The sequence below is a fragment of the Urtica dioica genome, chromosome 7 (genome assembly GCF_054948205.1).
Source record: "Urtica dioica subsp. dioica isolate 48M chromosome 7, U.dioica_male_clone48M_v1_H2, whole genome shotgun sequence".
Classification (NCBI taxonomy): Eukaryota; Viridiplantae; Streptophyta; class Magnoliopsida; order Rosales; family Urticaceae; genus Urtica; species Urtica dioica.
The window spans coordinates 27,274,137-27,287,436 of record NC_142762.1 but is presented as its reverse complement, the minus strand read 5'-3'; the positions used below and the strand labels follow the sequence as shown (position 1 = coordinate 27,287,436).

General features: G+C 34.3%; 2 protein-coding genes across 3 annotated transcripts; both read right to left on the bottom strand.

The window, feature by feature from the left end:
* Nucleotides 1-507: 507 nt before the first annotated feature.
* Nucleotides 508-6,423, bottom strand: LOC149390614 (Clathrin adaptor complexes medium subunit family protein). The gene is made up of 13 exons (XM_089620440.1): nt 6,162-6,423; nt 5,673-5,767; nt 4,994-5,197; nt 4,621-4,737; nt 4,378-4,506; nt 4,144-4,270; nt 3,543-3,646; nt 3,345-3,449; nt 2,189-2,283; nt 1,497-1,584; nt 1,285-1,345; nt 1,089-1,162; nt 508-881 (listed from the first exon to the last, which is right to left on the bottom strand). Exons 1-13 carry the CDS (start codon nt 6,217-6,219, stop codon nt 783-785), a joined length of 1,356 nt encoding a protein of 451 aa, XP_089476566.1. The 5' UTR covers nt 6,220-6,423; the 3' UTR covers nt 508-782.
* A 3,353-nt stretch (nt 6,424-9,776) lies between these two features.
* On the bottom strand, nt 9,777-11,776 carry LOC149390613 (beta carbonic anhydrase 5, chloroplastic-like). 2 transcript variants are annotated; one of them, XR_016300157.1, is made up of 9 exons: nt 11,621-11,776; nt 11,424-11,509; nt 11,193-11,323; nt 10,939-10,987; nt 10,571-10,684; nt 10,438-10,491; nt 10,271-10,342; nt 10,062-10,164; nt 9,777-9,978 (listed from the first exon to the last, which is right to left on the bottom strand). XR_016300157.1 is itself a non-coding variant. In XM_089619661.1 (9 exons), exons 1-9 carry the CDS (start codon nt 11,637-11,639, stop codon nt 9,781-9,783), a joined length of 837 nt encoding a protein of 278 aa, XP_089475787.1. In that variant the 5' UTR covers nt 11,640-11,774; the 3' UTR covers nt 9,777-9,780. The 2 variants fall into 2 exon arrangements, 1 of the variants encoding a protein (XP_089475787.1); XM_089619661.1 differs by having other exon boundaries at nt 10,260-10,342; nt 11,621-11,774.
* Between the last annotated feature and the right edge of the window lie 1,524 nt (nt 11,777-13,300).

Sequence of the window (13,300 nt, the reverse complement as noted above, 5' to 3'; positions counted from 1 at the left end):
CGACTATGAGGCATGTAATGCTGCGACTCCCTCCATGCGTTGGTGGTGTTTGTTTTTCTTTGTGGCTTGTTTTTTTTAGAGAAGATTTTAATTTTAGCTTAGTTTATCTTTGCATTTATATTATTTAAGTTTTGATGTTTTGTGCATTATACTATGATTATTTTTGTTCCAAAGTTGACTTAGTCATCTGCTAGGTTATTAGTTCAAGTGTTTTTGCTAGTCTTTTGACGGTGCAAACACTCTAACGTCTTTTACTATGATTGGTGGTCTTCCAACACTTCGACCCGTTCACTAACTTTTGTTGGTTTTTGAAAGAGCTAATGAATTGCTCGAATTTTAGATTAGTCTATATTTCGATCGTCGGAAGTTTCCACACAACGTGCTTTCATCCAATTCTAAAATTGAATTATTGTTGTCTTGATGTCTCATTTGTTAAGAGATGTAAGAAGTTTATACTCTTGGGTTTCACAAACATTACCTATTGAAAGTCTCGACAACTTATATATAAAAAAAAAAAAAGGCACATTTAATTCATTTCATTTATTTTAATTGACACGATTAAAACAATCCCAATAACACCACCAACTTTTAAACCAGATTCTCAATCTAGAGAAGAACAAAAATCATACAGTAATCTACCACCCGCAATAAGAGATACCATTATGGTGCCACATCCAAAACAATCAATGAACAGAGCCGAATCAGCCTTCTCTAGTCCAACTTAGAATGTTAATGCACTAAGAACTCACAGGGAAGAAAAATGGCAAAAAGAAAATTATGACCTACAGACGTGCGACGTAGGAATTGGAGAGAGTAACATATCTCACCCATCTGTATGGATTGTAATTTGCTGATTTCTTTGCGATCTGCAAGTACTTCACCTACATCAAAGAAGTGTAAGGATAGGGATCACCCATTTTTGCCATTGCAAAAGAAGCTACAGTCGATGACATTAATCTAGGGACATCGGAGAATATATTGTACTGATCAAACTAATCCGCGCCAATCAGGATTTCGTAGAGACAATTTCTGATTTTTATGCAACTAAATCGTTATTTATAGTTTTCTTAACACAAATATTTGATTACCTGAAGCTTTGAAGCATTGTACATTGGTATTGTGAACGTCATGCTAACTGGTCCAGATTCCTTGGTTAAATTACCTGCATGACCCAATACACTCATTTGAGATACAAAGATAGAAAGATATACAATACACACAATATATATATATATATATATATATATATATATATATATATGCACACACACGCACGCAGAGTACCATGTGATTCTTGTGAAAACGTTAATTTTGCTCGCAGAGTATGTTCAGATCCCCCAACAATCTGTTCAAAATTGCTCTCATCAATGTTATCCTTGCTCATATTAAAAGTATAAAAGAGTTTGATTTATCGGATTTCAAAATCGATAAGAAAACTCTTTAGAACAAAATAAAATTAATGAAAATGTCATAAAACAATGATAAGAAATTATTACCTTCTTTAAATTCCATTCAAGTCTCTTATTAGCCTCCTTGAAATCTGTCATTTGTCCAACAGCACCAGGTTCCAATTCAAAGCTGGCTCTGAAAATGCAAAATTGAAAATATAGAGCATACGTGTAGCAGTATCATTTAAAGTATCCATATCCACATTCTAGGAGGTTATATTCTTCTCTGCTAAAACAATTGTACGAACACTCTACAATCAGTTTACTGTTAACATACTTTCACAACAAGGAAACACTCTATTGACCGAAAAAAATGGACTTGTCTTACTAAGACGGTGTAGGTCTTTCTGTGTCAAAAGTAGCAGCAGTACCTTCTATTATGAATTCGCATTCAAAGAACCAGGCAATTAAACAGTATTAAACATTCAATAAGCTTATACGATTTCTAAATATATGTTGTGCACTGAGGTGATACTAGATAACTAAGAGATTCAACAAGCTTATACGATTTCTAAATATATGTTGTGCACTGAGGTGATACTAGATAACTAAGAGATCAGGCGCCTTACTTTGTTTGGTCATGTTTAAAAAAAATAGACAAGCTTTTTAGATCATCTCTTAAAAGCACAAAAGAAGATAAGTTTAGCTAGAACTCAATGTCTGATCAGCGAAACAGACCATTTCAAGTAAATTTTTAACCTATAAAGGAGTACTAAAATTTCTATGAAATAATAGATTACCTCATGGTATATTTAGGAAGCGGCATCTGAATGGCAATAGTGTTTGCCGTAAAACTAGAGGGAAACTCAGCAAATACTTTGAGTGTCACTTCAGCCTACAATTGTGATTCCATTATGTATTCATTAGAGGCATGGTTAAAATAAAAAAATAAAACCGTATGTAGTTCTAACAAACATTGCATAAGACTGAACAATTCAATTTCAAAAGGAAAAACAATTAGGCATGGTGTACTGATTTTATGAGAATGGTTGAGAAATGAGCTATTTAATCGATATGGAAATAAGTTAATCGTAAGGTTTGAGATATCAATACTGACGGGCGGTTCTATTTTTAGCAGCCATCGCGCTACAGCCGGGAACACTGACAAAAGTTTGCAAAAATTTAAAATGAAATGGGCTTGAACCATAGAGCCGGACAAAAGGCACAAAAACATGCCAGCCCATCCCAAGGAATAAAGAACAAGTCATGTCTAAAGTCGTTAGTCAGAGGGCACAAGCCCAATCTCTGGATAGGTTCGACATGTTTCAAGTCGTTGCATGAGTATATATTGGAAATAGTATGTATATGTGTATGCGTGTGTGAATATATATGTATATTATATATATATATATATATATATATATATATATATATATATATATATATATCATGTTTCAAGTCGTTGCATGTGCATGAGTATATATTGGAAATAGTACGTATATGTGTATGCGTGTGTGAATATATATATACTTCAAAAGGGTTCTTTTATTTGTAAATAATTTTTTTCAATGCCGTTTTTTTTTTCTTTTTCATTTTGTGATCTATCAACGATTTATTTATTTTTTGGTGGTATTCCCTCAGTATTTGGAGACAATAAAATGTGAAATCGCTACCAACAATAAATGGTATATCTTCATTATTTCTCTATTAACCGTCGTTAGTATTCCAATCCATGGTCAATGGCCCTATCAAACATGTGAGGTTAAGTGATATTGATGAAAATTGAAGATCATTAACTGTGGCAAATTCATCACTTTGCTATGTCAGATATGCTTTTAAGTTTTCTTACTTCCTTTTTAGGGTTATTTTATTTTATTACAACTAAATTTGTTTGTTATACAAAATTATGACTTCAAACCTCTATTTATTACTTCAAAGGGGAAAAACAATATTCACCTTAAGAGCTCCTGCTTCTTCAATGAAAGCACTAATACGAAAAGGAGGCTTGAACTCTTGAGTCATACGATAGTTCATGACAGGAAACTCACCATCCGGAGGAACCTACAAAACATTAGATGTTTACAAAACCATTTTATGTTTTATACAATCAAGATGGTTTTAAACAGTATCGTCAATCATATGTGCCTCACTTACAAGGGTCAAAGTTTTGTCCACATCGAAACTGTCAAGGCGAACGGATTCATGAAAATTACAATCGTCAAGTACAACTGATCCCGAGCCAACAGAGCTTCCATAGTCTGTCAGATAGATAAACATTAACGAGACAGCAGGGAGAAAAATAAAACATTCCCAATAAAATTTAAAGAAAGAATAGTCAAGGTTATCCATCAGCCAATATATATAGCTAACATTATCATATTATATGAAGTTATATAAGTTCAAGCATGATTATCCTGAAACTCAATGCCAGTATTTTTCTATTTTACTTGCCCTCCGTCGGATTGACATGAGGGAGTTGGTATGGTTATGTTAACTTTGGGGCAAAGTCTAGCAGATATGAAGCCAACCAATTTTATGGCATGATAAAAAAGAAATCCTAAAGATAAGATTAAACACACTATAAGATCATTTTCCATTATATTAGAGGATGTCATATAACGCTATCGATCCCAAAGATTGGAAGAACAAAAATCAGATTACGGTGCAGATTGTATAACCTTTTATAATACAACAAAGATGCATAAAGTAATGTAAAAAAAAATACTTAATGGAAAATAATAAGCCAAAATATTACCATACACTGATCTTCCGCCTCTTCCTATATTCAGGTCATCATTGAGTGCCAAACGGATTTCCGGGTTTCCAGAAAGATAACTTTTCATTTGAATAGTCCCGTCAATCTCAGATGTCAGAATGTATCCCTTTTAAACAAAAAGAGCATACAACTCCAATGAAGAACTTATTGAGGTAAACTATATTTGTGAAAATATAAAGTTATGAACATTAGAAATCAATAAAAGTCACTTACACTAGAACTAAAAGTGATGCTGATCTTCTCAATAATATCAACAAATATTTCCTCCCTCTTTCTACCTCCAGGCTCATTTGCAACAACTGATTTTGTGACTGCAGTCCCTGGCATTCTTTTGGTTCCTTGCTGAAAGTGAATTCCATTTCATAAGCCTCTAACCACGTCGTGAATGATTACATATAAGATAAGGTAAATATTATTGTTTAATGGAGGGACTGAATATAGCAGATGCCACAGTACCATGAAAAGGCCACCAGTACCAAGAGGTGACAAATGAGGAGTATCAAAAACGATTGGCTCATTGAATACATAGGACTTCAATAACTCCGTTGACGTTGTTTGCACATAGCCAAAGTCCTAGTAGAAGAAATTATTGAAGAGTCAAACTCAAGCGAATAATAGAACTATACCAGCTTAAATGGGGTGATAATATTCATGCGTTTGAGACAAGAGAGGCTAGCTTAGCTCAGGTGTACTATACCAGCTTAAGCTCAGAAATACTCGTCATACATGTACTCGAAAGAGACGCGCAATTTTTTTCAGTAAAACAAGTTCTGTCTCTTTTTTTAATAAAATATGCATGTGACAGTGGAATAATATGAAAACATCTTACAATGACTTCATCGAGCAACTCATACACAAGCACAAAGTTTCTGCGTATTGAATCTTCGTTGAGAACCCCAAGATAATCTTTGGTGACGCGGGCTATTCTTTGCAAAAGCTCCAATACAAGAGACGGGGAAATATTAATTCTTGTTGTTGCAACAAAAAATAATCCCACAACCTTCACATGGAAGTAGTTGACACCATCCACATTCTATCAGTTGGAATGAAAACCAAACAACCAAATAAATAGTTAGCATGATGCAATGCATTGAATTATTAACAAACTGGCATACAGAAAGAAGCTTATTAAGAAACATTTGAAACAATCATGTCATCATAGAGTTCACCTCTACCTATTTCTTGAGAACACAGTTCAAATCTAGACGAAGAAAATAAAACCTATTTGATTCATACCAAATCACAGCTACCATAAAAGAATCATATTCTGTCAGAATATACTTCAAGGGCTCTCCATGGAAAAGTAGGCAAATCTACGTCTTCGAAGAACCCAATATCCAAACTCAATAACAATAAGAGAGCATTCTATTTTTATTTTTTGCATCGGCCGATTCAGAAAAGTGAAGATGAATTATTTTTACATTTGGTTTCATACAAGGGATATCTGCATAAAAACTCATCCACCTCAGAAAACATGGACGAGCATTCTTTAGTAAGATAATACCTACAAAGACAGGTGGTGCCTCTTCTTGCCCATCTTCTTTCCAAAACTTCACTTTGCGGAAGAATATCTCTGCTGCCTCTTTCTGTACCTCACCTCTGTCTGCATCCCCAGAAAAGAATATGCATTGATCAATAGCATCTAACCCAATTCAAACAAATCAAACATATAAAGGACGATAATGTGACAGGAAGGCGATGTTCCTAAGAAGTCCAAATTCTCGATTCACTCAATAGGCCATGAAAACAGGATTATCAGTCCTAAAACGCATCTTTTATCTTTCATTTCACATACTAGGAATAAACAACTACGCAATTCCTGTGCTATATACAAACTTCACTCTCTTTATTGAAAAATCTATAACTCCGTGCGACTGAACCTAATAATGGATCTGAAATGACAGACGATATAGTTACAGAGAATCGTAGATCGGAACAAGGATCTGTAATTGGAGCAACGATGAGGATGGCGAAAAAGCGAGACGGTATGGACTTACAATCGCGAAAGACTATATTGTCGCCTCGCTGAGAAAGCACGAAAAGCTGGGAAATCATGGCGTCTCTGCGAACGGTTTGACTCGGCGATTCCAATTTCTTTCACTGCCGATGATTGAATCTAAAAATCTTAATTATCTGACTAAATTAATACTACGGAAATAAAAACAGAAATGTACTGCCTCGTCTTCAAGCGCGCAAGTGTAACACATTGGTAATCACTTCGAAAACTATTCTTTTTTTTTTTTGTTTTCTCTCTTTTCTTTTATCTTTTTCCTGTTTAAAATTAACTAAAGTTTGAGTTACCGTTCCTTACTATCAGCTATCGAGCTGCTAATTTAACTACTAAATTATTTAACAAAAAGGGCTTACGATAAACAAAACATAAATTTGTTGCAATAAATCATTCTATTATCTTTAAAAAAAATTCTAGTTTAAGTTTTATTTTATTAAAAAAGTAGTTCATTCGATCTGCAATTAGTTAAATTAATTTATTTCAGACTTAATAGAAATTTTTTTAATAAAATAAAACTTGAGCTATTTTTTAAAATGGTGATGTAGTTAACTAATCAATTTAAAGTTATGAATGTGTAAAATAGTCAAGGTTTATCTTTATTTAGTGAAATAGCCAAAATGTGCAGTAATCTGATTTAAAAAAAAATTTGACCCCAAGATTAATTTTTTTTAAAAGTGATAAGTTGTTTATAATAATCGTACAAAAATTTAATCTTGGTTGTCAAATTTGAAAACGTAAATTTAGTTAGTTTGCTGAAAAGTTAAAACTTTGACTATTTTGCTAATCAATAAGTTTCAAATGGTTATTTTGTACCATTTTTTTTTTTAAATAAGAATGTGTTATTGAACTATTGAGGTAATTACCCATAAAAAACAAGAAAAAGAAATATCATTATTCATGAACAAATCATTTACCACTACTATGTCATAAATTTGGTTAAATCATTGTTTTGTGTAATATATTTCATTAAACAGAATTAGAGTACTACGTATATTTAATATAGGCCCTCAGACCGATGAAAAAATTCATTTCATCCAAAGCGAAATTCTGGTATCAATCAAAACAGACTGTTGCATTTCAAGAGTGGCTAAACTTCAAGTTAAATAAGAACGGAGCTTTCTCTATTAATACTATTCGCAAATTTAAATTGAAAATTTAACAAATACAGTAATCTCTTTTATAAAAATAAATTGAATAATAACAAAATTATGGAATTATAAATTCATGATTTTATGTTCATATCGACCGGCTGCGTGATACTTTGTCTCCCTTTCGGGTACGACTAAGGGTTGCGTGGTTGATAACCATGTTTGGCTCTTAGCGGTGGCATCTGTCTTCATCGGTAAAAGATTCGGTCAATCAACAATCCACGGCAATATGTCAGTTGCTCCTGACTCCGTGATCTGGATCCAAACGTCTTTGTAATTAAATTTACTAATTAGTTAATTAATTTATTGTGGACGTAGTGGGCGATTTTTTTTTTAATAAAATGAAATTTTTGCTAATTTTTAAAAGTGAGTTAGTAAGATACTAACATAATTGTCCCTTTTTATTATTTATTTGGAATCTTTATTTCACATTCTATATTATACCAGCACTCTCAAATTCATACATTTTATGTAACTGAAATATTTTTAGTGAAACCTATCACATTATAAGAAATTTTAGAAATTTAAAAGTTAATTTTTATTTTTAGGTGCAATTTTATTTTTAATAAAATATTTTTAAATTACAAAACAATTTATTTAAGTTTGTAATTATGTCTTTCCAAATATTTTAGGAGTTGGAATTTCAAACAAGAATTTATCGTCTTGAAGAAAACTTAGTACTACAAAATTAATTTTGATGGCTCCATTTGTGTATAACGTTTCATTCATTAAAAAAACAAAACCATAATGTCTCAAATCGATAAATAAAAAACTATATGGCTAAATTTCGAGCGTTGCCACCTTTTTCCAAACTACAAAAATTCCAATTTATAGTATTGATCAACATAGTCCTCCCATGTTAAGATGACGTTTTCTCATTTTTATCGTAGGTTTGTTTGGGTTGAGTATTTTTTTTAATCTTCATGGACATTGTTTGGAGCTTAGAGCCGTCACCGCAACCGTGAGATTGTCCTTGTGATGCGTGTTAAGCCGTTTTATGGATTTAACATCTGTGGACATGTGCACGTGCTTGGATGGGTCACGTGTCTAGTCTTGGATGAGCTCAAAATCACTCTTCGATATTCCAGAGGGCTAAAGAAAGTTTAGGAGAAAGCTCAAAGCATCCAAGAACTCCAAAAGAATGTGTGGTGGTGATTCGCCTTGCTCCTCATCGGGAATGTGTTCTTCGTTCTTGAATCCCAAGAAAATGAAACGTGAACTTAGAGAAACGCAAATGGTTTCTCCTCGGCGCATGCTCCGACGCTCAACATTAGTCTTGGTGGCATTAGTGTGAATGGAGATGGCCTTGTTTTCTCTTGGTTTCTCTTGATTTTAGTCTCAAAAGTATGTTTTGTGAGAGAAATATTTGAGTAAAATTTGGCATAGTCTAGCGAGAGAGAGAGAGAGAGAGAGAGAGAGAGAGAGAGAGAGAGACTTACCTTCAATGTGTTGAAGTAGTGGGGGTATTTATAGGGGTTTGTGGTTGTGTTGGTGGATTTTTAGCGTTTATTGATGGGTCCCACTTGATTTTGGCCTTGAGAACCCTTCGAAACCGTGTGAAGAGGAGGGCTTGTACACGTTGGGGCGGGTACACGTTGCTCGTGACAACTCTCCTGGGCGAGGAGATGCGTCTGGGCGGGTTTCGCATACTTGGCCTGTCTCTCGTGTGAGCAAAGTCCATCCTGACAGGAATTCTCCTGGGTCGGAAGGCCCCCCGGTGCTCGTTTCGGCAGAAAGAGTGACCCCGTGACCGGTGCTCGTTTCTTTTTCTTTTGTTTATTATGTTTCAATAATCAAGATTTAAATTTTGTTTTTCGTATCACCGGATGTTATATCCAGGTGATTTTATGGTTTTATTCATTAGATCTGAACCTCGGAATTAATAAATCAATTATGATTTTATGGGTATGGATCTCAGTTGGGGTCGCAAAATTTAAAAGATCTAAATAATTTAATTCGCAATAGTTGGAGCGTGGTTTATTGAGACCCCGTAACTTTTGTTGTCATTGTGTGTGATTTATTTTCCATCTAATTCTTTTAGGAGTTTTAATTTTTTTTGTTAATTTATTATAATTTAAGCTTTTCAAATTTTATTAATAAAATTTTTGCATGAGTCCTTTTATTACTAAATAAATAAAATAAAATAAAATTTTTGATGACCATTTCAGTTATGAAATTATTAGTTTGAGGGACCTAATAACATATAAATATTTGCGCTAAAAACTCAATATTTATAATTACTTCTCACTAAACCTACCAGCATAAGATTGATGCCATTTCAAACGTGTGATCAATTGCCATGTGTTTAATTTAATAGGAATATTAATTTATCAAGGATTCCCCACGGCTAATTGTAGTCGAGCGAGAAAATCAAGTTTCTATATACATAATCTAATTTACCAAAAAAAAAAAATGTTTTTTTTTTCCTTGGTATATATAAAGAAGAAAACATGAATGTCAAGACCAAAATGTTTGATCTTTCAGAAAATATCTATTCCCATCAGTGTCGCTAGTTTTGATACCAAGAGTCCACTTCTCAAATGTACAATTCATGAGATCATAATAGCCACCGTGAATTGAGAGCTGGTTCTTCTCCACCCTCTCCTCTATCCAAGGGTATGTCAATAAGTTCAGCAATGAACCGTTAATTGATTCCTGTAGTGAACAAAAACAGATATTTACTTAAACTGTATATTGGCTAAATATTTATAAAATTATCCACACAATTAATTTAAAACCTTCTCGCAGTGCCTGCATTGTTGATCAAAGCTATGGCAGGGCGCGGCGACTCTTGCTCTAAACTTGGCAGCTTTGGCCTTGATTACCCAGTTGTGTACAAAGCTGCCAAAGACAACATAGTTGGGTATAAGTAATTGTTAATTTAAATTGATTGTAAGAAGAATGACTAAGAACTAAAAATAGATGGTTATTGAGACCTTGTGTTGACCTCATCTTGCATGTTCATGAGAGCCTCAATTCCTCCACATCTACTATGTCCAATAACTAATATGTTCTCAACCTGAAAAGTTATCAAATTTCTCATCAATTTTTCAGGACAAGAAGTTGATATTATGTATTGGAAGGTAAAAAAGAAATGAAAAAAAGATGACTTACTTTAAGGGTATTTACAGCAAACTCTAGGGCCGCATTAGTTTCCGACGGTCCATTCTGTTATACAAAATCGGAAATCATTAATTGAAAAAATTGATTGAAGAATAGGAAGGGAAATAGGGTCGATGAAAATTACGTCAAGTGGAGGAACAAAGTTAGCGACGTTTCGAATCGTGAAGGCTTCTCCGGGTTGAATCCCGAGAATGTTGGACGGGCATACCCTTGAGTCCGCACAAGCAATTACCATGCACTGTGGTGGTTAAACTCGTTAAATTTGTTAAATCTGTGCAAAAATCAATCGTGTGAAAAGAAAATTTTATTTGGCACCAGTGACGACAGACATAATAAGATATGAATGGAAACAGTATTTTGAATGCAATTAGGTGCAATCCATGAGGTTTGGTATATGTTAATTTCTTGTGTTATATTTAGATGTTAACACCAAATCTAGAATTATTCAAAAAAAAAAAAAAAAAAAAAACAAAACAAAAAAACTCTTTGTACCTTTGGTGCTTGAACTTCAGCAAGTTTATGATAATGCTCCAATTCCTCCCTGTTCAAGTTTATATAGCTGTGTCACTTGTGTCCAAGACAGTAAATTGACTAGTCGTTTTTACATACGTACATATGATATATATGTATTTCTACATTACCACAAAAAGTTAACTTAAAATTAAATGGAATGCGCAAAAAAAAAAAAAAAAAAATATATACGCAAAATAAAAATGGGTAAGTAATTAGGTGGCACAGGTTCTTACAAATATACATTTTTCTTAAAGCTTAGGAACCTCTGTTTCATTTCACCAAACAAATCCGCTCCCTTGTGAGACGAGTTTGGACATTCCTTGGCTGAATCAGGCAACAATCTGAAATGGGTTTCCTCAACTCTCTAAACAATCATTCAGAAATATGAAATAAGTTATACTCATACAAAATAATAAAATAATATTTAAAAAACAATTGTGAAACATGATTGAAGAACATCTTACATAACCCGAACCAGTGCGTTTTCTGGTCAGACCGGAAAGGGGCAGGTAGTGATCGGAAAATGGAACAACCCAACGAGCATTTGAACCTGTAATACAATGGGGAGAAAAATATTCAGCCAGATTCCATATACTATATATTGTTATGAATATTTACATAGTGTATTTATGGAGAAGAATTTAAATATGGTATTACTTACGGAGGATTGGCCTGAGCATCTCTATTTCTTCTGTCTTTGCTTATAGTAAAGGTGATGAAAATAACTTCTTTGTTACTAAGGAACTACACAGAGTACAAACTAATAAAAAAAAAATAGACTAAATAATATGTTCAAGGACAATGTAGCGTCAAACGTGGATACAAAGAAGCATACTTATCCAACTTTTTGTTGTGGTCATCCAAATTTGTGGGAGACGTATCCAAATGTCACATGTTATTCTATATATATCTCTCTCTCCTTATTGGACCACGCAACTGAAATTCCAATCCAATTTTGTAAAAGTCGTAATTATACAAAAAAAAAAAAGAAAAAAAAAGATACGTTGCAATTCATGTGAGCGCAACGGTCGAGGATTTTTCTTTCCTTGAAAACGATAAGCATCGACGTTAATGAAGTCACATAATCGCTGGTCCTCTTTTCTACTCCAATCACACGTATAATAAGTCAATAAGTTATTAATGAATTAAATTTAAAACAAAGGTATATGAAAACTAAAGGAATAAAATCGAAAACTCTTTAAATATTCGAGATCAAATATTTCATAAGTGTCGTTTATGTCTATTAAACGATAAACACGATATGTTGTTTTATTTCTTTCATTGTATTTTCATTTATTTTCCTTAATGTTTCATGGCTATATAAAGCCTTATACTTGTACTTTTCTCATTAGATTGGAATAAACATTTTCACTCTCAATCATTCAACATGAGAGTTAGTTTTTTCCCAATTCTCAAATCCAATTTCTATCTATCATAACCTAGAAATGTAATATGGTATCAGAGCGAATTTCCGCATTCGATTTTCTAGGTTAGAGAAACACACTTCGTCATCCCCGATTCCTCGACGATCGGAATAGATCTCCGACGACAAGCTCGGTGGAATTTCACGAAGGTCGATTTCTTTTTTTTTTCCCCTCCGAATCGTCACATTATTGAGCGCCCCTTCTTCTCGATTTCAAGTTCTTCTCATTGCTTCATCGACGGAAAAGCTTCATCGACGGAGACGCACCAGACATTCGGAGTGATTTTTATCAAGATTCATCTCCGGTGATTTCAAGCCGTGTCATTCATCAAGAATCTTCTTCCGGCGAGTCCCGCCGTCTCGACATTCAAGATCTTCTCCGGCGAGTCCCGCCGTGTCAAAGCGTCAAGGCTTCAAGATCACTGCTGTGTCAAAGCCGTCAACAACCCCTCCGACCTCTCCGGCGAAGCCATGACAATCCGTCGCCAATATCAAGATGAGAGCTGCAACAAAGATTGGATCTTTGAAAGCGCTGCAACATCCTCTTCTTCTTCGCGAGACGATCTCGCTCTCCGCTCCGAAGCCAACGAAATCGGAATCGGCAATGGCAAGGAAAAGCCCCATCATCTCTGGCGTTCCTCTTCCTCACCTTCTTTCTCAAACTCAAACCATACACCATCCCCAAACCGAGAAACCCATTTCTTCTTTCCTCATTTATTTCTTCTTTCCCCAATATTTCATCACCAATGCAATTTCTTGTCCCTCTCCGCGGTCCCCGAACTGACTTTGTCCTCCGACGTCTCCAAAAAACCCTAACTTGTCTGTTAAGGTGTCGAAGCCGGCCATCCATGGCTCCAAGCGCTTCGCCATCAATCAACTCTCGGAGGAAAGGGAGTTTCACGCCGGAGAGATCCTGGG

Excerpts from the sequence above, each read along its gene's own strand:
- LOC149390614 (XM_089620440.1), bottom strand. The coding sequence starts at position 6,219 with ATGATTTCCCAGCTTTTCGTGCTTTCTCAGCGAGGCGACAATATAGTC. Across the intron at positions 2,284-3,344 it reads AAGAAGCAGGAGCTCTTAAG|GCTGAAGTGACACTCAAAGT; the intron begins GTGAATATTGTT and ends TCACAATTGTAG. Across the intron at positions 882-1,088 it reads ACAATGCTTCAAAGCTTCAG|GTGAAGTACTTGCAGATCGC; the intron begins GTAATCAAATAT and ends TCTTTGATGTAG.
- LOC149390613 (XM_089619661.1), bottom strand. Across the intron at positions 10,988-11,192 it reads TTTAAGAAAAATGTATATTT|GGAGGAATTGGAGCATTATC; the intron begins GTAAGAACCTGT and ends AAACTTGAACAG. Across the intron at positions 10,492-10,570 it reads ACTTTGTTCCTCCACTTGAC|AATGGACCGTCGGAAACTAA; the intron begins GTAATTTTCATC and ends TTTGTATAACAG.